Source organism: Lagenorhynchus albirostris, chromosome 10 (assembly GCF_949774975.1).
Source record: "Lagenorhynchus albirostris chromosome 10, mLagAlb1.1, whole genome shotgun sequence".
Taxonomy (NCBI): Eukaryota; Metazoa; Chordata; class Mammalia; order Artiodactyla; family Delphinidae; genus Lagenorhynchus; species Lagenorhynchus albirostris.
The window spans coordinates 47,821,008-47,845,780 of NC_083104.1; the positions used below are offsets into that span (position 1 = coordinate 47,821,008).

A 24,773-nucleotide genomic window follows, 5' to 3' on the forward strand; every position below is an offset into this window, starting at 1 on the left:
GAGCGCTCTTGTCCAACAGCGGTCAGGAGCCAACAGATATATTTCCCCTTTTCATCTCCCTGTGGTTGGTGGTTCTGATATCCATTTCATGAGGCTCCTCAAAAGGTCCTGGGGGACTGAGCACGCGTCACCTGTAGTGGAGGCCAACTGAATGACAAATCTTTATATCATCTTTCCCTTCTTCCCTGTTCCACTTCCCTTGTTCTGCATACCTTCTGTCTGGATCACACTCCCAAATAAACTACCTGCATGAAACCATTTTATCCAGGCTTTGCTTTTGGGAGAAACTGGCTAAAACAATTGCTTCCAGACTAGAGTGAATACTATCAGGATAGGATTTTGGAGCTGGATCACTCTTTAGTCAGATGGCAAAAAGGATTCCATTGCTGGTCATTCCTGGAGTATGACAGCATCAAATAACTAAGATTCTCATATGTGGTAAACTGGGATGTGGTAAAAGGTGAAGTGCTGGCATTTGTGACAGCTATGACCCCTGAATGGTATGGGGGCAATGGTAATTATAAGGATTGGCTGGCTGCTTTGGAAGCTTTCAAAAAAGAGAAAATTACAGGCTCACGTCAACTAACGGACAAGGCATACCATGAAAGTCAGAGTCTCTGGCAATGTCTAATGAGACTCTCATCTAAGTTGCAGGGCAGACAGTGTGAAAATCAGATATGGGATCTAACTGATGGTAGCAAAGGAGAATAGCAAAGGAGACTGAATGCACAGCATCAACAGGTCTCCTGTATCAAAGTCAGGACCCTGACAGGAAAAGAGTAAGATTCAAAGACCTGGAATGAGGCATTGAGGTGCATGAACCTGAGAATGCTGAACCTCCAGGCTCATCTGAACACTCCAGGTCAGCAGAAGCAACCCTCTCCCCTTGCAGAGATGAGCACCATCATCAAATACCTAAAGGATACAGGGAGAATGGTTTTGTTGGGATTAAGTGATGGATACATAAGGGTTCATAAACTATTCAGTTCATCTGTCTGGCTCCTGCAGAAGCCAAATAGAGTAGATGATAATGGGCTACCATAAATTTAACCACGTGGTAGCCCCAATCACAGCTGCCATACTGAATGTGGTATCTTTACTGGCCAGCTTCTAGCATTGACATGTGACTACTGGTCTGGCAAGTGTGTTCTCTATCGTCCTTGGTAAGGATGGTTTAAAGCAATTTGCCTTTATGTAAGAAGGACATCAGCACACAATCACTATCTCACCACAAGAGCATACACTAACTCTCCTGCTCTCTAACCAATAGAGCCTGTGGGGAACTCAGTTGTCTTGACACTCTGCCCAACATCACGCCAGTCCACTATACTGATGACTTACTAATTGGACTTGGTGATCACGAAGTGGTAAGTATTTTAGTAAGACTAGAAGATTCAGGCTCCTGACTGTATGGCTGTTAGCATGACTGACAGCCATCTTGGGCCCTTACAGTTTCTCCTCTCCTTTCAATGACCCTACCCAGGACTTTGCTGCGTAGTGAATCACTTCTCTTTCATCAAGGGCTTTGTAGTTAATAGATATTGCCTAATAATCATGAGGACCAGGTAGCCTCTATGCTCTATTAGTCCCCAAACAATGATGAAAAACCTTCCCTGATGTATTCCTGGGGCCCACAAGACTAGTTACCCATTCACAAATCTTTTTTTTAATGTAAATTTATTTTATTTATTTATTTTTGGCTGTGTTGGGTCTTCCCTGCTGTGCGCGGGGTTTCTCTAGTTGCAGTGAGTGGGGGCTACTCTTCGTTGCGGTGCGCGGGCTTCTCACTGCGGTGGCTTTTCTTGTTGCGGAGCATGGGCTCTAGGCATGCGGGCTTCAGTAGTGTGGCACTCAGGCTCAGTAGTTGTGGCGCATGGGCTTAGTTGCTCCACAGCATGTGGGATCTTCCCGGACCAGGGATCGAACCCGTGTCCCCTGCATTGGCAGGCAGATTCTCAACCACTGCGCCACCAGGGAAGCCCCACCCATTCACAAATCTTAACTTAGGAATGCACGTACTGTTTCCAAGCACCTAGCCCCATACCCGAGGTTAACTATGAAATTATCCCAATGGCCCCTCTGCGGTGTGGAGTACAGCTGCGAATGCTTCTGCGTCATTGCCCACCCGATCCCAATCTCACCCATGGATCCACTGATTATATGGAGCTGCCTCCCTCATTTTTCACTCTCACGATGCCTTCTCAGTTTGGTGGGTGCTTTTCATTCCCTCTGTCCTCCAACACTGACACACTGAAGAAACTTTTAGGGATCCAATAAATCCCTAAATTTAAATTTAAATCCCTAAATAATAAATAAATAAATTAATTAATTAAATACATGGCATGCCAGAACATCTTCTCTAAAGTAAAGGACGACTAGCTGCATTTTGTATCCCCTACCACTAAGAAGAGTGGTAACTGGCAGAACTCTTTAGATTTTGGAGGCAGCATATTCCACACATGGGAATATTGCTCCAAACCATTTATTAGGTGACCTGAAAGGCTACCAGTTTTGAGTGGGGTTCAAAGCAAGCGAGAGCTCTATGGCATGTCCAGGCTATGACTGAAGCTGTCCTGCCATTAAAGCCACATGACACACAAAAATGCAACAAATCCAAAGGTATCTACGGTGGATTAGAATATTGTAGAGAGTCTCTAGAAAGCCCCAGTAGGAGAGCTGTAACACAGACTCAGGGTTCTGGAGCAAAACTCTGCCTACTGTGAAAGAGAATGACTCATCATTTGAAAAATGGGCTATAGGGCTTGAGCATAGACCCAGCACTGACTATGGGACATCGAGTGACTATTCATCCAGAGCTACTCATCTTGACTGGGTATTATCAGATCCACTGAGTCATAAGACTGGGAGGGCACAGGAGCAATCCACTGTACAATGGGAAAATGGCATATTTGGGATTAGGCCTGAGCAGATCCAAAAGACACATGCTAATTACATCAACTGGTGGTCCAGACTGTCTATGTCCTTTGCTCCTGTGCTTTTCCCTCAACTCATATCTATGGCTTCATGGGAAACTTTCAAAGATCAACTGACAGGAACAAAAACTCAGGTCTGATTTTGAACACTTCCTGGATATCTGATATTAAGGTATTATTGCTATTTTCAAGTATAATAATAATGTCATTATTTTTCAAAAACATTTATCTTTTAGTGATACATACTAAAATATTTACAGTGGAATTATATAATGTATGCAACTTGTTTAAAATATCATGAGGGGGGAAATGAGTGGGACAGAAATGGCCATGTGTTAAGCCTGAGTTAGGGGTAAATGGGAGTTCATATACTGTTCTATTTACTTAGGTGCACATTCTAAATTCTCTGTAAATCAAAGTTAAAAAGAGCAACCCAGTCTGGTCCAGAGATGGGTCAGCATGATACACTGAGGTTAGCTGTAAATGGGCTGCTGCTGTATCACAGCCTTACTCAGGCGTGGCCCTAAAAGACACCATGTAGGGAAATCCTTCCCAGGCTAGAGCCTTGAGCGTCACACCTAATCGTTCACTTTGTATGGCAGAAGTGGCCTGAGGTCGAGTATACATGGAGTTCTGGACAGTAGTGGTGAATGGCTTCGCTGGTTGATCAGGGGTGTGAGGGCAGCTTTGTTGCTGGGATTTTCAGGAAAGTGGCTGATAGGGAACTTGCTTGAAGATTAGTAAAGCTGGGGGAGGGTTTGCCTCGACATAGAGGCACAGCATTACCTTCCTCTGTGGTTGCAGTGTTAATGGAAAGCCTTAACATCAGCCGACTTCCAGGGAATTTAAAGGGCCAGCACGTCCCCCTTCATCTTTCTCTTTTCCCCCTTTTGGAAGCCAGATATTAAAGACTACGTCATTCAAAAACAACTGCAGATCAGGGGAATATTAGAACATGACCACACATACCCAGAGAAGGGTTCAGAAAAGACCTAGAAGACCTTAAGATTACATCTCAGGCTGACCCTCAGCACAGACAGCCTACAATAATTAAAAAAACAAAACCAAAAAACAATTACAAAAAACAGCAAACTCTGCGGCAGGGAGAGAATCTGATTTCCAGAGTTACAACACTATTAGATTCAATGTCCAGTTTCTAACAACAACAACAACAAATCAAAAACATACAGAGAAACAGGAAAGTATGCCATGTTCAAAGGAAAAAATTAAATCAACAGAAACTGTCCTTGAAAAAGACCTGATTGCAGACATACTAGACAAAGGCTTTAGAACAACTGTCTTAAAGATGCTCACAGAACTAAAAGAACATGTGGAGAAACTCAAGAAGACGATGTACCAAAAAATATAAATATCAATAAAGAGACAGAAAATGTATAAAGAAACTAAAAAGAAATGTTGGACCTGAAAAGGACACTAACTGAAACGAAAAATTCACTATCAAAGGGATTCAAAAGCAGATTTGAGCAGGCAGAAGAGAGAATCAGTGAACTTTCAGATAGAAAAATAGAAATTATCGAGTCTGAGGAACAGAAGGGAGAAAAGATTGAAGAAAAGTAAAGACAGCTTAAGGAAGCTGTGGGACACCAGAAAGTGAACAACACACATTGCGGGAGTCCTAGAAGGAGAAGAGAGAAAAAGGGGCAGAGAGAATATCTGAAAAAATAACAGCTGAAAACTTCCCAAATTTGATGAAATACATGAATATAAATATCCAAGAAGCTCAATGAACTATAAGAACTCAAAGACACTCATGTTACATGTTATAATCAAACATTTGAAAGACAAAGAGAGCATCTTGAAAGTAGCAAGAGAGAAGTGACTTGTCACATACAAGGATCCTCAATAAGGCTATCAGCAGATTTCTCATCAGAAATTATGGAAGCCAGGAGGCAGTGGGCCAATATATTCAAAGTGCTAAAAGGAAAAACTGTTAACCAAGAATCCTATATCCAGTAAAACTGTCCTTCAAAAGTGAGGGAGAAATTAAGACATTTCCTGATAAACAAAAGCTGAGGGTATTTGTTACCACTAAACTTGCCCTGCAATGCTCAAGGGAGTCCTGCAACGTGGAATGAAAGGACGCTAGACAGTAACTCCTAGACACATGGAGAGATAAAGATCTCAACAAAGGAAATACATGGACAATCATAAACGTTTTCTACATGATTTAAGAGACTAATATTATACATTTAAAGGAAAAAAACAAAGGTAAAAATAAAAGCTAGTATTATAAAAACCTAGTATTACATAAAGCTGATTATTATAAAAGCTAGTATTATAGTAACTTAGGTTTGTAACTTCATGTCTTGTTTTCTACATAATTTAAGAGACTAATGCATTAGTTGGTATTTCTGGGCACACAATGTATAAAGATGTAATATTCTGACATCAACAACCAAAAGGGGTGGGGATGGAGATGTAAAGAAACAAGAGTTTTGTATGTTATTGAAGTTAAGCTGGTATAAATTCAAATTAGAGTATTATAATTTTTGGTTGTTAAATGTCATCCCTATGGTAACCACAAAGAAAATAGCTATAGAATATACCCAAAAGGAAATGAGAAAGGAATTTAAACATTTCACTACAAAAATTGACTAAATACAAAAGAAGACAGTAATGCAGGAGATGAGGGACAAAAGAGGTACATGGCATATAGGAAAAAAACAGCAAAGTGACAGAAATTCCTCCTTATCAGTAATTACTTTAAATGTACATGGATTAAACTCTCCAGTCAAAAGACAGAGATTGGCAGAATAGGTAAAAACACATGATCCAAATAGATGCTGTCTACAAGAGACTCATTTTAGATCCAAAGACTCAAATAGATTGAAAGTGAAAAGATGAAAAAAGATATTCCATGCAAATAGTAACCAGAAGAGAACAGGGACCTCCCTGGTGGCGCAGTGGTTACGAATCCTGCCAATGAAGGGGACACAGGTTCGAGCCCTGGTCCGGGAAGATCCCACATGCCATGGAGCAACTAAGCCCATGCGCCACAGCTACTGAGCCTGCGCTCTAGAGCCCGCGTGCCAAAACTACTGAAGCCTGTGCACCTAGAGCCCGTGCTCCGCAACAAGAGAAGCCACCACAATGAGAAGCCCACACACCACAACGAAGAGTAGCCCCCGCTCTCTGCAACTAGAGAAAGCCCATGGGCAGCAACGAAGACCCAATGCAGCCAAAAATAAAAATAAATAAATAAATATATTTTTTTAAAAAAAAGAGAACAGAAGTGGATATACTAATATCAGACAAAGTAGACTTTAAATCAAAGTAGGTTACAAGGGGCTTCTGTGGTGGCGCAGTGGTTAAGAATCCACCTGCCAATGCAGGAGACACGGGTTCGAGCCCTGGTCCGGGAAGATCCCACATGCCGCGGAGCAACTAAGCCCATGCGCCACAACTACTGAGCCTGTGCCCTAGAGCCTGCAAACCACCACTACTGAGCCTGTGTGCCACAACTGTGGAAGCTCACATGCCTAGAGCCCATGCTCCGCAACAAGAGAAGCCACCGCAATGAGAAGCCCACACACCGCAACAAAGAGTAGCTCCCACTCAACGCAACTAAAGAAAGCCCACACACAGCAACGAAGACCCAATGCAGCCAAAAATAAATAAATAAATTTATTTTAAAAAAATTACAAGAAACAAGGAAGGACATTATATAGTAATAAAAGATTCAACAGAGCAAGAAGATACAATAAGTATAAACATTTACACACCTAATGGCAGACCATCAAAATAATGAAGCAGCTTCCCTGGTGGTGCAGCAGTTAAGAATCCACCTGCCAATGCGGGGGACATGGGTAAGGGCCCTGATCGAGGAAGATCTCACATGCTGCAGAGCAACTAAGTCCATGCGCCACAACTACTGAGCCTACGCTCTAGAGCCCACGAGCCACAACTACTGAAGCTCACGTGCCTAGAGCCCATGTTCCACAGCAAGAGAAGCCGCTGCAATGACAAGCCTGCGCACCGTGACAAAGAGTAGCCCCCGCTTGCCGCAACTAGAGAAAGCCCGTGCACAGCAACGAAGACCCAATGAAGCCAAAAATAAATTAATTAATTTTTTAAAAAATGGGGCTTCCCTGGTGGCGCAGTGGTTGAGAGTCCGCCTGCCGATGCAGGGGACACGGGTTCGTGCCCCCGTCCGGGAAGATCCCACATGCCGCAGAGCGGCTGGGCCTGTGAGCCATGGCTGCTGAGCCTGCGTGTCCGGAGCCTGTGCTCCATAACGGGAGAGGCCGCAACAGTGAGAGGCCCGCGTACCGCAAAAAAATAAAAAAAAATTTTTTTTAAATAATGAAGCAAAAATCGACAGATTTGAAGGGATAAATAGACAGTTGTACAATAATAGCTGGAAACTGCAATACCCATTTATCGTAATAGACCAACCAGACAAAAGATAAGTGAGGAAAAGAGGACTTAACCCAATAGAATAACTAGATCTAACAGACACATACAGAACACTCTACCAAACAACAGCAGCATACACATTCTTGTCGAGTGCACATGAGACATTTCTCAGACCATGTTAGGCAATAAATTAAGTCTCAATAGATTTGAAAAGACAGATATCATACAATATATACTCTCCAACCAAAATGGGGTAAACTTAGAAATCAGTAACAGAAAGAAAACTGGGGGCTTCCCTGTTGGCGCAGTGGTTGAGAGTCCACCTGCCGATGCAGGGGACACGGGTTCGTGCCCTAGTCCGGGAAGATCCCACGTGCCGCAGAGCGGCTGGGCCCATGAGCCATGGCCACTGAGCCTGCGTGTCGGAAGCCTGTGCTCCGCAATGGGAGAGGCCACAACAGTGAGAGGCCCGCGTACCACAAAAAAAAAAAGAAAGAAAAAGAAACAAAACTGGCAAATTCACTAAATTGTAGAAAATAGGCAACACACTTTTTTTTTCCCAGAATACCAAAGAGTTTATTCAAAAAAGTCACTTAACAAAAGCTCAGTTTTGCAAGTTTGTCTAAAACTTGATAATTCTGAACAAAAATAAAATGTCTGACCACTCCAAAATAGGAAAAGACAATCGTGTACAAATAGACATACACATTCTAGGCACTATGAAAACTGGCTAAATGTATGCTCCCAGCAAGAGATGTGTCACCATCCTAAGTCCCCTTAGTCACCAAATGCAGGATTAAGAGGCCAGAGTCAGGTTTCCCTTTCTAAGCCACTCTGTTACTCTCTAGGAAACTCTGGATCTCAGCCTATCTCCTTGATAGGGAAGGAGGGAAGGACAATAGAAGAGAAGCGGAAAGGGGTGTGACATCTTTCTTAGGAAAGAAAAAAGGCACGGTGATGAGCTAGAAAGTGATGAAAGCAAGGATCAACTATCATTCACCCTGAATTCACCCATTCACCCTGACAGTCCAACCTCCTTATTTTGTAGGTGAGAAAACAGACCTAGAAAAATCATGTGGTTTGCTCAAAATCACATGGTTACTACATGCTGTAGTGCTTTATGTAAGATCAACTTGCCTCTCAACTTGGTTGGAAAATTAAAAAACCAAACCTGTCCCCAAACTTCAAGCAACACATTTTTGAACAGCCAATGAACCAAAGAAGAAATCACAAATAAAATTAGAAAATACTTAGAGACAAATGAAAATGAAAACACAACATACCAAAACTTATGGGACACCACAAAAGCGGTGCTAAGGAGGAATTTTAGAACTATAAACACTTACATAAAACAAGAAAGATCTTAGATCAGTAACTTAACTTTAGGACTTAAGGAACTAGAAAAAGAACAAACTAAACCTAAAGCTATCAGAAAGAAGGAAGGAAATAATAAAGATTAGAGCACAGATTAACAAAGCAGAGAACAGAAAAACAATAGAGAAAATCAATGAACCCAAAAGTTGGTTCTTTGAAAAGATCAACAAAATTGACAAACTTTTAGCTACATCAACTAAGAAAAAAGAGAGAAGACTCAAAAGACTAAAATCAGAAATGAAAGTGGGGATATTACTACTGATTCTACAGAAATAAACAGGATTATAAGTGAATACCAGGAACTGTACACTAACACACTGGATAACCTAGATAAAAATGGACAAATTCCTAGAAACACTAAGCCTACCAAGACTAAATCATGAAAATACAGAAAATCTGAGTTGACTTATAACTAGTAAAGGGACTGAATCAATAATAAAACAAAAATTTCCCAACAAAGAAAAGCCCTGAACCGATGGCTTCACTGGTGAGTTCTACTAAACATTTAAAGAATTAATACCAATCTTCAAAATTTTCACAAAAAACTGAAAAGGAGGGAACACTTCTTATCTCATTCAAGAGGCCAGCATTACCCTGATATAAAACCAGACAAAGATACTACAAGAAAACTATATCCCTTATGAATACTGATCCAAAAATCCTCACAAAATACTAGCAAACTGAATTCAGTAGCATATTGAAAGGATAGTTCATCATGACCAAGTGAGATCTATTCCTGGAATGCAAGGATGGTTCAAAATACAAAAATTAATCAATGTAATACACCACATTAACAGAATGAAAGGGGAAAAATCACATGATCATCTCAACTGATGCAGAAAAATTTCTGAAAAAATTCAGCACACTTTCATGATTAAAAAAACACTAAAAAACTAGAATAAAAGGAAACTATTTCAACATAATGAAAAGCATAGATGAAAACCCACAGCAAACATCACACTCAGTGGTGAAAGACTTAAAGCTTTTCCTCTACAATCAGGAATAAGGCAAGAATGTCTGCTTTCACCATTTCTAGCCACCACAGTACTGGAAGTTCTAATCAGAGCAATTAGGCAAGAAAAAGAAATAAAAGGCATCCAAACTGGAAAGGAAGAAGCAAAATTATTACTGTTTGCAGATATGATCTTATATATAGAAAACCCTAAAGATTTCACACACAAAAAAACCCTGTCAGAACTAACAAGTGAATTCAGCTAAGTAGTACATAAAGTCAACACACAAAAATCAGATGCATTTCTATATGCTAAAAATGAACAATCTGAAAAGGAAATTATGAAAATCCCATTTATAAGAGCATCAAAAAGAATAAAATACTTGAGAGTTAACCAAGGAGATCAAAGACTTGTACAATACAAAGTACAAAACATTGCTGAAAAAAATGAAAGAAGACATAAATAAATGGAAACACATTAGATGTTCATGGATTAGAAGACTTAATATTGTTAAAATGTCAATATTATCCAAATCAATACACAGATTCAATGAAATCTCTATCAAAATCCCAAGGATGTTTTTTTGTTACAGAAAGAGTAAAACCCACCCCAAAATTCATTATGGAATCTCAAGGAACAAACAGCCAAAAACAACAGCCAGAACAATCTTGAAAAAGAACAAAGCTGGAGGATTCACAATTCCTAATTTCAAAGCTTATAAGAAAACTACGATAATAAGAACAACATAGTACTGGCATAAAGATGGACATAGAAATCAATGGAATAGAACAGAAAGCCCAGAAATAAACTCTCATACATACGGTCAAATGATTTTTGACAACAGTGTCAAGACCATTCAATAGAGAAAGGACGGTCTTTTCAATAAGCAATGCTAGGAAAACTGGATATCTTCACACAAAAGAATGAAGTTGGACGCTTTTGTAATACTATATACAAAAAATTAACTCAAAATTAATTAAAGACCTAAATGCAAGACCTAAAACAATAAAACTCTTAGGAGAAAATACAAGGCCAACACTTCACAACATTGGATTTGGCAGTGATTTCACTGTATCTGGCAATGATTTCTTGGATATGACACCAAAGGCACAGGCAACAAAATAAAAATAGACAAACTGGACTTCATGAAAAATAAAAATTGTGCATCAAAAGACACTACCAACAGAGTAAAAATGCAACCCACAGAACGAGAGAAAATATTTGCAAATCATGTATCTGATAAGGGATTAATAATGAGGATATATAGAGAATTCCTAAAACTCAACAACAACAAAACAATCGATTAAAAATGGGCTTGAATATGGGCCTTCCCTGGTGGTACAGTGGTTAAGATTATGCCTGCCAATGCAGGGGACACAGGTTTGATCCCTGGTCCAGGAAGATCCCACATGCTGCAGAGCAACTAAACTTGTGTGCCACGACTATTGAGCCTGCCCTCTAGAGCCCATGCACCACAACTACTGAAGCCTGTACACTCTAGGGCCCATGTGCCGCAACTACTGAGCCCACGTGCTACAACTACTGAAGCCCTCACACCTAGAGCCTGTGCTCTGCAACAAAAGAAGCCACCACAATGAGAAGCCTGTGCACTGCAATGAAGAGTAGCCCCTGCTTGCTGCTACTAGAGAAAGCCCATGCACAGCAATGAAGATCCAGACACAGCCAAAAAAAAAGAATAAAATACCTAGGAATAAACCTACCTAAGGAGGCAAAAGAACTATACTCAGAAAACTATTAGATACTGATGAAAGAAATTAAGATGACACAAAGACGGAGAGATATACCATGTTCTTGGATTGGAGGAATCAATATTGTCAAAATGACTATACTACCCAAATCAATCTACAGATTCAATGCAATCCCTATCAAATTACCAACAGCATTTTTCACAGAATTAGAACAAAAACCTTTCTAATTTGTATGGAAACACAAAAGACTATGAATAGTCAAAGCAATCTTGAGAAAGAAAAATGGAGCTGGAGGAATCAGGCTCCCTGACTTCAGACTATACTACCAAGCCACAGTCATCAAAGCAGTATGGTACTGGCACAAAAACAAATACAGATCAATGGAACAGGATAGAAAATCCAGAGATAAGCCCACACAACTATGGTCATCTAATCTAGGACAAAGGAGGCAAGAATATACAATGGAGAAAAGACAGTCTTTTCAATAAATGGTGCTGGGAAAAATGGACAGCTACATGTAAAAGAATGAAATTAGAACACACCCTAACACCATAAACAAAAATAAACTCAAAATGGGTTAAAGACCTAAATGTAAGGCCAGATACTATAAACTCTTAGAGGAAAACATAGAACATTCTTTGACACAAATCGCAGTAAGATCTTTTTGATCCACCTCCTAGAGTAATGAAAATAAAAACAAAAATAAACAAATGGGACCTAATTAAACTTAGAAGCTTTTGCACAGCAAAGGAAGAAACCATAAACAAAACAAAGACAACCCTCAGAATGGGAGAAAATATTTTCAAATGAAGCAACTGCCAAGGGATTAATCTCCAAAATATACAAACAGTTTATGCAGCTCAATATCAAAAAAAGCAAACAACCCAATCAAAAAATGGGTGGGGGCTTCCCTAGTGGCGCAGTGGATGGGAGTCCGCCTGCCGATGCAGGGGACACAGGTTCGTGCCCCGGTCTGAGAGGATCCCACATGCCTCAGAGTGGCTGGGCCCGTGAGCCATGGCCGCTGAGCCTGCGTGTCCAGAGCCTGTGCTCTGCGACGGGAGAGGCCTTGGCAGTGAAAGCCCCGTGTACCAAAAAAAAAAAAAAAAAAAGGGTGGGACATCTAAACAGACATTTCTCCAAAGAAAATATACAGATGCTTAAAAAGCACATGAAAAGGTGCTCAACATCACTAACTATTAGAGAAATACAAATCAAAACTATAATGAAGTATCACCTCACGCTGGTCAGAATGGCCATCATCAAAAAATCTACAAACAATAAATGCTGGAGAGGGTGTAGAGAAAAGGGAACCCTCCTACACTGTTAGTGGGAATGTAAACTGGTACAGCCACTATGGAGAACAGTATGGAAATTCCTTAAAAAACTAAAAATAGAGCGACCATATGATCCAGCAATCCCACTCCTGGGCATATATCCAGAGAAGACCATAATTCGAAAATATACGCACACCCAATGTTCACTGCAGCTCTATTTATAGTAGCCAGGACATGGAAGCAACCTAAATGTCCATTAACAGAGGAATGGATAAAGAAGATGTGGTACATATATACAATGGAATATTACTCAGGCATAAAAAAGGACAAAATAATGCTATTTGCAGCAACATGGGTGGACCTAGAGACTGTCATACTGAGTGAAGTAAGTCAGAAAGAGAAAGACAAATATCATATGACATCATTTATAAGTGGAATCTAAAAGAAGATTACAAATGAACCTATCTACCAAACAGAAATAGAGTTATAAATATAGGAAATAAACTTATGGTTACTGGGGGGTAAGGGGAGAGGGATAAAGTGGGAGATTGGGATTGACATATACACACTACTATATATAAAATAGATAACTAATAAGGACCTAATGTATAGCACGGGAAACTCTACTAATACTCTGTAATGGCCTATATGGGAAAAGATTCTACAAAAGAGTGGATATATGTATTTGTATAACAGATTCATTTTGTTGTACACTTAAAACTAACACAACATTGTAAATCAACTATACCCCAGTAAAAATTTTTTAAAAAATGGGCTTGAGAAGATATTTCTCCAAAGAAGATACACAAATGGCAAATAAGCATATGAAAAGACACTCAACATCACTAATAATCAGGGAAATGCAAATCAAAACCACAGTGAGCTATCACCTCACACCCATCGGGATGGCTACACTCAAAAACAAAAAACAAAAACCACACACTGAAAAACCAGAAAATAGAGTTGGTGAGGATGTAGAGAAATGGGAATCCTCGAGCACTGCTGGTGGGCATGTAAAAATGACACAGGCACTGTGGAAAACAGTACGGTGATTCCTCAAAATATTAAAAATAGAACTACTATAAGATCTAGCAATTCCACTTCTGGGTATAACCCCCAAAGAACTGAAAGCAGGGTCTCAAAGAGATATTTGTATGACCATGTTCAGAGCAGCATTATTCAGAACAGCTAACACCAGGAAGCAACCCAAGAGTTCATCAGCTGATGAATGGAAAAGCAAAATGTGGTATGTACCTACAATGGAATATTATTCAGCCAATAAGGAAGGAAATTCTGACATAGGCTACAACATGGATGAACCCTGAGGACATTATGCTAAGTGAAATAAGCCAGTTGCAAAAAGACAAATACTCTATGATTTCACTTATATGAGGTACTTAGAGTAGTCAAAATTATAGAGACAAGGGACTTCCCTGGCAGTCCAGTGGTTAAGACTTCACCTTCCAATGCAGGGCGTGCAGGTTTGATCCCTGGTCAGGGAGCTGAGATCCCATATGCCTCTAGGCCAAATAACCAAGACATAACACAGAAGCAATATTGTAAAAAATTCAATAAAGACTTTAAAAATGGTCCACATCAGAAAAAAATCTTAAATTAAGAAAAAAAATTATAGGGACTTCCCTGGTGGTGCAGTGGTTAAGAATCCGCCTGCCAATGCAGGGGACACGGGTTCGAGCCCTGGTCCAGGAAGATCCCAAATGCCGCGGAGCAACTAAGACCATGCACTACAACTACTGAGCCTGCGCTCTAGAGCTGGTGAGCCACAACTACCGAAGCCTGTGCGCCACAACTACTGAAGCCCGCACGCCTAGGGCCCATGCTCCATAACGAGAAAGCCACCGCAATGAGAAGCCCGTGCACCGCAACGAGGAGTAGCTCCCGCTCGCCAAAACTAAAGAAAGCCTGCGTGCAGCAACAAAGACCCAACGCAGCCAAAAGTAAATAAATAAATTAATTAAATTAAATAAATGGTCAGAAATAGTAACTTTAAAAAAATTTTTACAGAGACAGAAAGTAGAATGGTGGTTGCCAGGGGCTGGGGCAAGGCAGGGAATGGGAAGTTATTGTTTCATGGGCATAGAGTTTCAGTTTTACAAGATGAAAAGAGTTATGGAGATGGATGGTGACGATGTTTGTACAAGATTATGAACGTATTTAATACCACTGAACTGTATGCTTAAAAATGGTTAAGAGGGTAAATTTTATGTTATGTGTAGTTTACCATAATTTTTAAAAATTGAGGAAAAACCCAACAGTCAAGAACATGAAAGACAGGAAAAGTTCAAAGAACTGTGCCAAATGAAAATTCTGAAAATGAGATATGACAATGACACGTAACATGACTTCCTAGACAGGATCCTAGACCAAAGAGGAGAAAGGGACACTGTGGGACAGCAGGTGAAACCTGCATGCCATCTGGGAAGTGGAGGTTAACGCTGCACCATTGCTGATTTCCTGGCTTAGGGGGTTGTGTGCTGGTTATGTAGGCGAGTGTCCCTGTTTTGGAGACATGCACAATGGAGTGTTCTGCGGTAATGAAACAACATATCTGCAACTCACTCTCCAGATGTTCAGAAAAAGACTAGATAGGTAATGAAGCGAACACAGTAATACATTAACAACTGGGGAGTCAGGGTGAAGGGCATAGAGGAGCTCATCATACACACCTGGAGGCATCTTGATGAACGGCTCAAGGACCTGTACTTCGGCCTGGTGCATGGCCCGCTCTTTCTCCGCAAGGGCCCGTGCGCGGGCCTGAATGATATGTCTCTCCAACATTTCAACTTCATCCAGCCGCTGCTTATAGAGCTCCCGAATCTGGCAGGTGGGTGATCAGATGCACAGAAATATGGTGAGATCACACAGCTTTATTGAATCCCACCCCAGCATCAGGGCTTCCCGTGAAGCACAGAACAGTCACAGAACTGCAGAGACCATCTGGTCTAACTAGACAGATCTGAACTCCAAGACCCACAGAAGGAAGTAGCTTAAAGCTTTCATAGTAAAGTCAATTACGGAACCAAGTCTGAAACCCCATCTCCTGACTACTGGCTTCACAGTAAAGAGAGCTGCCATCTAACCTCTGAAATACCAAATATGAGTTAACACACCACCTGTGGCAGACAAAGGGTTGTGTCACCCAGACCCCCTTCAAGGACGGACTTGCTACCTGGCTGCAGGGAGCATAGTGAGCTGAGAGCCTCCAGCTGTCAGCCCCTTCAGAGTTGATCTCAGCTGCTTGAAAGCACACAGCTGAGACTCCTTGAAGGGGGCTGTGGGCAGTATGGCCTGCTTAGCAGTCAGCCTCAGCAGAGAGGACCCAAGTCAGCTACTTTCCTCCTTATACAGATTAAGGAAGCAGAGTTGCTGTTAGAGCCTGGGCATGCTTCCTAAAATCTGGGCATGAATGCCTCGATTAAGATTGTGGTTTGTGACACAAGGGCAGGCACCCCAAAGCGGACGTGACTTTATCATCTCCGGGGAACAACTATTCAGCTTTCTGCCCTCGTCGTTTTCATTTATATGTGTAATATATAACGTGTGTATGCGTGTAGGGAAATAAAGATAGGTGCTAGAGATATATGCCGTTATGTGTGTATTCGCCTAAGCGCGTGTGTAGAATGTCCTCCCACTAGAATGTCGGATATACGGCGGCATGGACTTGGTCTGCTCTTTTCCATCTGCATCCCCAGTGCCTGGCACCCAACAGGGGCTGACTCTTGTCGAGTGGCTGAGTCGCGCCCTGGGTCGCCCGCACGGCCGCAGACGCGGTGACGCCGCCGCGCCTCGGGTAAGCACGCGGAGAAGCGCGCGGGACGCCGGGGCCGTGTTACCTGCTGAAGCTGGTCCACGAACTCCTCGTGCCGAGCATCCTCGCTGCCGCGGGCCTTGATCAAACTCGCACTCACCTCCTCGCCAATCACCTCGGCGGTATACAAGTTTTGAAAGACGCCGGTGAGCAAGTAAGAGATGTCTTGGGTGCGCGGCGAGGTGGGGCGCAGGCGCAGCAGGTGCGGCTCGGGGAGCGGCCGGAGCGTGAGCGGCGAGACGCGGCGGGGCCGACTACCTGGCTGGTAGAAAGACTCGGAGTAGGCGAGGGAGGACTGGCTGGGGCTGCGGATCCGGGTCGGACGCGGAGTTGGCGTCCACGTCGCCTCAGCGAAGGCGTAGGACTCAGACTCTGCGGACTGCTGCTCTCCCCTTCCAGTCTCCATGGCAACTGAGACGCCGCTAACTCCCTGCCGCACTTCCACTTCCGGCCCACCTCTTCCGCTTTGCGTCTGTTAAAGGGCGCTGTCGAGTCGTCATCCTCGTGAACGTTCGCACGGCGGTGTTGCCTTTACGGAGAGGAGGACCTTAGCGTGGGGACCGACAGAGAAAGAGTTAATTGGCACTGCCAGGCCCGTCTCATTGCCAAAGCTTCTTCCTACTTACTTTCATCTGCCTATTCTCTAATTTGTTCAGCATTTATTAATTCGTTCATTTAATATTTATTGTATAAAGATTCTGTTTCAGGTCTGTGCTAGGAGCTAGAGATACCAAAGGAAGGCGGAGCTCACAACCGTGTGTGTGTGTGTGTGTGTGTGTGTGTGTGTGTGTGTGTGTGTGTGTGTGTGTGTGTGTGTGTGTGTGTGTGTGTGAGACCAGAGTGTTGAGCAAGGCGACAACAGGAAAACAATTGCAGTTTAGTGGGCTACGGTCAAGGTGGAGAAACTGTTTGTTGTCATGGAACCACAAAGGACAGGAACTTGACCAGTCTACAAAGAAAGCGAGTACAGTGGGTTTTGGGCAGAAGTGAAGACCAAGCAGAGATTTAGAAGAATGAATAGACTCACCGTCATTAGCCATTAAGGAAGTGGAAATTAAAACTACAGTGCAATACCACTACACACTTAGTAGAATGTCAAGAAGTTGAATGAACGAACAAAGAGGTGAACGAACCACGTGAGTGCGGGTAAGGATGTACAGCAACTTCTCATGTATCGCAACAGGAATACAAACCATTATAGCAGCTTTGAAAAACAGTTTGTCAGTTTCTTAAAAAGTAACACATACATCAGGCCCACAACTAGGTGTTATTCCAAGTGAAATGAGAATGTTTGTGCCTACAAAGCCCTGTATGAGCAGCTTTATTCATCATCTCCAAAAACTGGAAAAAACCCAAATGTCCTTTCTACTGATAAAAAGATAAATAAATTGTGGTACATCTATATACAGCATACTCGCAGCAATAAAGATGAAACAGACTAGTGATACGACAGCACAGATGAATGTCACATGCATTATGCTGGATAAAAGAAACCATTCTCAAAGGGCTACATATACATAATGAATGATTCCATTTAGAGGATATCTGTTTATAGAAAATGCAAACCAGAAAACAGATCAGTGGTTATCAGGAGCTGGTGATGGGAGCTAGTGTTGGCTCCAAAGGAGCATGAGGGAATTTCTTGGGGTGATGGAACTGTTCTACATCTTGATTGTGGTGGTGGTCACAAAACTGTATGGATTTGTCGAAACTCACAGAACTGTACACCATAAAGGGTGAATTTTACTGTATATAAATTATACTTCCATTTTTTAAGTGAAAAAAAAAAAAGAATGAGTAGGAGTAAGCCAGGGGAGAAAGAAAAAGGGCACTCCATGCAGAGGGACCCCATTGTGCTAAAACTGGGAAAGAGCACTGCAAATGGGAGGAAATGAAAGAAGTTCAGGGGTGGAACTCAGGGAGTTGAGGAAACTGCTAGGCAAGGGCCAGATCATAAATGGGTTTGTAGGCAACATTAAGGAATTTAAACTTTATTCTGAGGACAGTAGGAGGGCCATCAAGGTCTGAAGCTGGGTGTGTGGTGGTCAGCTGTATGTTCTACTGAGATCACTCTCATTGCTGTGAGACAGTAGACTGGGGGGAGGCAAGAGGCATCAGGGAGCTCAATTGGGAAACTCGCGCAGGGGTTAGGAAAGAGGTGAAGGGCGCTGGGATTCAAGTGAGAGGAATTGATTGGAGACGGAGCTAAAGGGTAGAATTGACAAGACTCGCTGGTGGATCATGGGAGTGAGAGAGAAAAGGGGCCAAGAATGACTGCCACATATCCTGTGTGTGGGATCAGGTGGGTGATGAGATCATCCACTGAGATGGGGAGAGGCCTGCACTTGTCCAAGGCAGCAGCTTGACATCACAGTGACTGCCATCCTTGCCAGAGCATGGCTTCTGCTCACAGGTGGTATAAACATCCTCTTTTTACTGCTGGGGTGAGTCTGTGTGCCCTACAGCCTGAAACCCACTTCCTGAGATGAGGCCCAGGATGCTTGCCTGCAGACCTGGGCCACTTCCGCTTCTCGTGGTTGGGCCTGGCTCCCTCATCTCTACTTTCCGGTATCTCTTCCATCCTCAGGGCTGGGAAGCCAGGGCCCCTGTTCTGCATTGTGTACTTGAGAGGATCCTGCTCTGAGTCTCCTCAAGCTACACCCTCTCCAGAGCGAGGAGGCCACAAGGTCAATGTGACATGCCCCGTGCCTGCCCAGACATTGTGAACCCTTTGACAGGACCTGTGCAGGCCACTTCTTTAAGGCCTTCCTTGCATTGCTGACCGGCGTGTGCACTAATGGGTAGCGTGGGTGGGGGTGGAGGCAGAGGGAGCTTGGGCAAGTGGGCTGGTTTGTCCAGTTGCTCACGTGCATGTGAGCCCACCCACCCCACCACCACCATAGGGGAGGAGGGAGCTAGTAGAACATTCTGGGGGCCTCCATTGCTCTAGAGTTAGGACGGGGCCTGCCCAAACCAGGTGGTCTTGTGCAAGCTCCCTGGCCCCCTTCCCTACCCTAGGGAACGACAGGACAATGGATTCTCACCATCACCTTTGGCCTCTCCATCCTGCCTCCAAACAGCCTCAGAGAAGGACACAGAGAGTCTGGCCCAGCCTGGGAGAGGCCTCCCCTTTTTCTGTGACCCTCCCACCTTCTGGCTTCAGCTCCCCCGGCTCTGTCCAGGCCAAGGTCTTCAGCAAAGCTCCAATTCCTCCTCTGCGCTCATCTTCCTTGACTTTTCAGCAGTATCTGCTGCTGCCTGTTCCCTCTTAATGACACACTCCCCTCCCTCGCTCCCCGCTTTCCTCTGTGCTTCCCCACCTCCACCATCGTCTCCCTCTTCTCCTGGTATCTCTCTGCCTGATAAGCTGGTTTCATCCCTGATTCCACTGTGCCCAGCAACCACTTTCTGTTTGCTCTGTGACTAACTGAATAAATGAATGGTTTCAACCGTGCACCAGTAACAAAGGACGCCAGTCTCCTCACCTATGAGGACTTTGTCAGCATAAAGGGAATTTCCTGAGCTGCCTTCTTCATTTTATAACCTGTTCTGCCGACCAGAATTTGAGTTTTGTTTATCTCTGGGTTCCCACACACATTTTTGGCCTTTTAAATTTTTTTACTTTTAAAGTCAGAAAGAGAAAGACAAATACCATATGATATCACTTATATGTGGAATCTAAAATATGACACAAATGAACTTATCTCCGAAACAGAAACAGACTCACAGACATAGAGAACAGACCTGTGGTTGCCAAGGGTGGGGGTAGGAGAGGGATGGATTGGGAGTTAGGGGGTTAGCAGATGCAAACTATTATGTATAGAATGGATAAACAGGGACTTCCCTGGTGGCGCAGTGGTTAAGACTGCGCTCCCAATGCAGGGGGCCTGGGTTTGATCCCTGGTCAGGGAACTGGATCCCACGTGCATGCTGCAACTGAGAGTTCACATGCCACAACGAAGGAACCTGAGAGCCGCAAATAAGGAGCCCGCCTGCTGCAACTAAGACCCGGTGCAACCAAATAAAAAAATAATAATAAATATTAAAAAAAAAAAGAATGGGTAAACAACAAGGTCCTACTATATAGCATAGAGAACTATAGTCAATAACCTGTGATAAACCATAATGGAAAAGAATACACAAAAGAATGTATATATTCATATAACTGAATTAATTTGCTGTACAGCAGAAATTAACATAACATTGTAAATCAACTACACTTCAATAGAAATTTTTTTTTACTTTTAAATTTCAAAAGTTATACATCATTATGGTAAAAAATTCAAATAATACATAAAAAATAAAAAGTATCTTCCTCTCAATCTCTTTCCTTGGATTATTTCTATATCCTTCTAGCTATTGTTTCTGCCTGTACAAATACAAATATCTACAAAGTTTTTTTAATTTTTAAAAAGCGCCAGTGGTATTATAGTATGCATTATATATATTATCCTACAATTTGCTATTTATCACAGCAACTCAAAGAGGACTAATTTTGTTTTGTTTTGTTTTGTTTTTGTTTTTGTTTAACAGATGCAGGAGAACCCACTGTAATGGAAATACCATAGGTTATTTAACCAGGTCCCTGCTAGTGAATTTCAACTTGTATAATGTTTCTGTACAAAATACATAGATGATATAGAATTAAAATTGCTTGGCCAAAGCATATGTACATTTTAATATTTGAGATATTGCCAAATTACCTCCCAGAACGATTAACCCAGAGTAGACTCCCACTAGCATTGTGTGAGGGCTTACGGACATTTTCAACATGCTTTGAATCATATCCCAAATTTTAGCCCGAGCCCACATCTTCCTTTAAAACTCCAGACTTGTATATCCATCCTGTATCAATACTTGACATCTCACCTTAGCCGTCTGAAGGCACCTCAAACATAATGTGTCCACAACAGAGCTCCCGTTCTTCCTTAGCCTTCCCCATTTCTGCTTCTGGGAACCCCTGCTTCCAGTGGTCCAGGCCAAAAACCTAGAGTCACCTCTGACTCTTCTCTTTCTTTCACAGCCCCCACTGGTCAATCCTGCTGGCTCTCCAGTCAAAATGTATCCAGAATCCTCCCACTTCTCATGACCTCCACTCCCACCACCAGGGTCTGACCCACCGTCCACTCTCACCTGAATTATTACAAAAGCCCCTTCCTTGGACTCCCTGCTTCAGCCCTGTCCCTCCATGATACCCCCCACTTCCAGCAACCAGAGTGATTCTTTTAAAACAAGAGCTGGGAATTCCCTGGTGGCCCAGCGATTAGGAATTCTGCACTTCCACTGCAGGGGGCCCAATCGATCCCTGGTCGGGGGAACTAAGATCCCACAAGACATGCGGCACGGCCAAAAAAAAAAGAAATAAAAAAATAACCAAAAAAGGAATCTAAAAAAATGGTACAAATGGACTTATTTACAAAACAGAAATAGAATCACAGATGTAAAAAACAAACTTATGGTTACTGGGGGGAAAGGTGGGGAGAGGGATAAATTGGGAGGTTGGGATTGACATATACACACTACTATATATAAAACAGATAACTAATAAGGACCTACTGTATAGCACAGGGAACTCTACTCAATACTCTGTAATGACCTATATGGGAAAAGAATCTAAAAAAGAGTGGATAGATGTATATGTATAACTGATTCGCTGTGCTGTACGCCTGAAACTGACACAACATTGTAAATCAACTATACTCCAATAAAAAATTTTTTAAATAAAAATAAATTAAAAATAAAAAAACAACCCATGAGTCAGATCATGTCCCTCCTTGACTTGAAGCCTTTCAAGTGCTCCCCATTTCCCCCAGAGCGAACGTGGAAGCCCTTAGAAGGCCCAGCAGGACTTGGGCCCCATTTCTTCTCTGGCCTCTCTCATTCCCCTCTCCCTCGCTCTGCTCCCTCTGCTGCAGCTACACCTCACTGACCCAAGCTCATCTAGGTTTGCTTTTCTGGGGGAGGGATTGGGCAGGGCTGGCTCTGAAGCACAGCTGGAAAGTTGGCATTCTTGGGTTGATCCTCCCCACTCCCCAGGCCTCTAGAGAGGGTAGGGGTGGAGGGGTGAAGGGAAGTGACCTAAGGTAGGCACCAGCCCTTGACACTAGGTCTCACCTGTCTCCAGTCATCCCAGGACCCCCCTCCCAACACCCCCCCTCACACGCTCATCAGAGACAGGATGGTCAGCCGGGGGTGGGGAGACGCCTGAACCCCCTCCCATTAGACAACTCGTCTATGGGCACGCGTGGCCCCTCTGTGCCTGCTGAAAGCCCAGTGAGTCACCAGGATCTCAGGGAATCCTGCAGAGGTAAATTACTGAGAGCTGGGTTTTAGGAGGGTAATCTAGGCATCTGGCCAGGGATGGGCCCACAGAGAGCCCTGGCTGTTTAAGGGCAGAGGGAGCAGAATCCAGCAACTGTGGTTCAATGCAAAGCCTTTGCTAGGCCCTCCCAGCCCCTCAACACACAGGCGCAGTCACACACACCACACAGGCTTACACACAGCAGAAGTAATTAAGCAGATGACCTCCCAGCCTGTGAGAGAGAGGGAGGGGCAGGCGGGAGGAGAGGAGAGTCCTGGGGAGCCGCTGACCCACAGGTCACAGCAGCAGCCTGGTTTCTCTGAGCAGGGCGTGGCCCAGCCCTCTTTTCTGGCAGAACCTGGCTGCATGTGCCAACTCTGAGTCAGCCGTGCCCATCCTGCCCAGCAACCCCAGGCTCAGGAGAAGGCCTCAGCTCCTCTGCCTGGGCCAGAGGCCAGAAGAGGGCCTGCGTGAGACAGGTTTGGTGTGTGCAAAGGAAGAGCCAGGCTGTAGCACCCACCAGCGGCATCAGGTAATGCCCTGGTTTCAAGCTTGGGGCTCAGAGCTGGGAGGTGATGTGAATAAACAGGAATGATGCTTAAGATGAAGGAGTCAATTGCTGGTGTCAGAGTTCCATTGTGTCTCTGCCTGGGAAGAGGAGCAGGACTTGAGGAGGCTTAACTTGCTGAGTAGAGGGGCCTGCAGGCCCCCGGGGATGTCAGAGGTCCCAGGACTAGCCCCAAGGCCAGAGGAGGCCCCCAAAGGGCAGTCCTGGAGACAGGCGTCCGGGCCTGGGAGAGAGAGTGAGGACAGAGAAAGGACCCCTCATCCTCCCTGTCCCCAGGCTGGGGCTCCACAGGGAGGCCTTGTGTGGACTTGTTTATCCTTGAGCAGAAGGGAAAGCAAGGAGGGTTTGGACAGGCCTGCCAGGGGCAAGGGCTGCTCCTGCTGGAGGGCAGGCCCACTGGGGAGAGTGCCAGACAGAGGGCAGCCCCCTTCTGCATAGGGGAGACATACAGAGGGCGGGAGCCTCTCCAAAGTCCTGACCCAGGCTCAACTGTCAGGATGGGAAGACTTGCTCTCTAGCTGGTTACATCCCTTCATGAGGTATTCAAGGCCACCTAGGCCTGCTTGTACTGGGAGGGGGAGGGGTTGGGGTCTAACTGGTTCTGCCAGACTCTCATGTTGGTTTTATCAGCCCAGCAAGATTCACTGGTGGGCTCAGTACCCCGCATCCTGGGAGGTCTTCTGGGGGCTCTCCCAAGGGCCTTTCCCAAAAGTTGGTGGGCAGCAGGATCCTTCCAGGATCCCCCAGGACTTCCCCTGGAGGTCTCTGGGTACCTATAAAAAGGGTGTCAGGATTGCAAGAATTGATGGTGGGAGTATGTGGGGGGGTCCATTAGGGACCCCTTGTCCAGACAGCCCCTTGGGAGGCCACCCAAAGAAGGTACCCTGGAGATCGCCAGGAGTTTGGGGTGTGAGGGGCTCAAAGGAGAGCTCTCTGCACCTACCTGCTCTAAGTTTTACGGCTTCCGCCCCAGCCCCCTGCCAAGGGCACTTCTGGGGTTAGAAACTTCCCAGCGAGCCGGGAGGGGACCCTTCTCCAGACTAGGTCCAGGCATGCCTCTCCAAGGACCTCCTCACTCGCGTCCGTGCACCCATTTTGCAGAAGGGAAAGCAGACATCCGGGGAGCAGCGGCTGGCGCCAGGACTCCGAGGCTCCCTTTCGCACCAGCCCGGCTGGGCGTCGAACGTTACGCGGTCCCTGCCCCAGAAGGACTCCAGATTCTTTCGTGCATCACCCCAACCCCGGCGAGGCGCCCACAGGCAGGGAGTGGGGCCGGGCCGCCGGCGATAATGACAGGGTCCGCGGCCTGTGGGTGGCGGTGGCTGAGGAAGCCAGAGAGATCCGGCTATTTCTGGCCGGGACGCGCCCACAGGCCTGGGCCAGGGATGGCCCGGCTTCCCGGTCCCCACCTCTGCTCTCCTCCCCAACCCCCAGGGGGGGCGGGGAGAGGCG

At 44.3% G+C, this 24,773-nt stretch overlaps 1 protein-coding gene across 16 annotated transcripts in view; it reads right to left on the bottom strand.

Annotated features, from left to right (window-relative positions):
• The window catches only part of DLEC1 (DLEC1 cilia and flagella associated protein), a 106,556-nt gene that overhangs the window by 77,336 nt on the left and 4,447 nt on the right, over window positions 1–24,773 (bottom strand). For 15 of the 16 annotated variants that reach the window (XR_009542883.1, XR_009542882.1, XR_009542881.1 and 12 more), the window contains exons 1-3: window positions 24,265–24,652; window positions 16,478–16,981; window positions 15,311–15,461 (exon numbers count right to left, since the gene is read on the bottom strand). Coding sequence is in view for 12 of the 16 variants with exons in the window: in XM_060162340.1 (XP_060018323.1) it covers window positions 15,311–15,461; window positions 16,478–16,858 (532 nt within the window). In the remaining 4 variants the exon portion in view is untranslated. Of the gene's footprint in view, window positions 1–15,310; window positions 15,462–16,477; window positions 16,982–24,264; window positions 24,653–24,773 lie in introns of those variants that run through there. The other variant, XM_060162335.1, reaches the window with a different exon arrangement.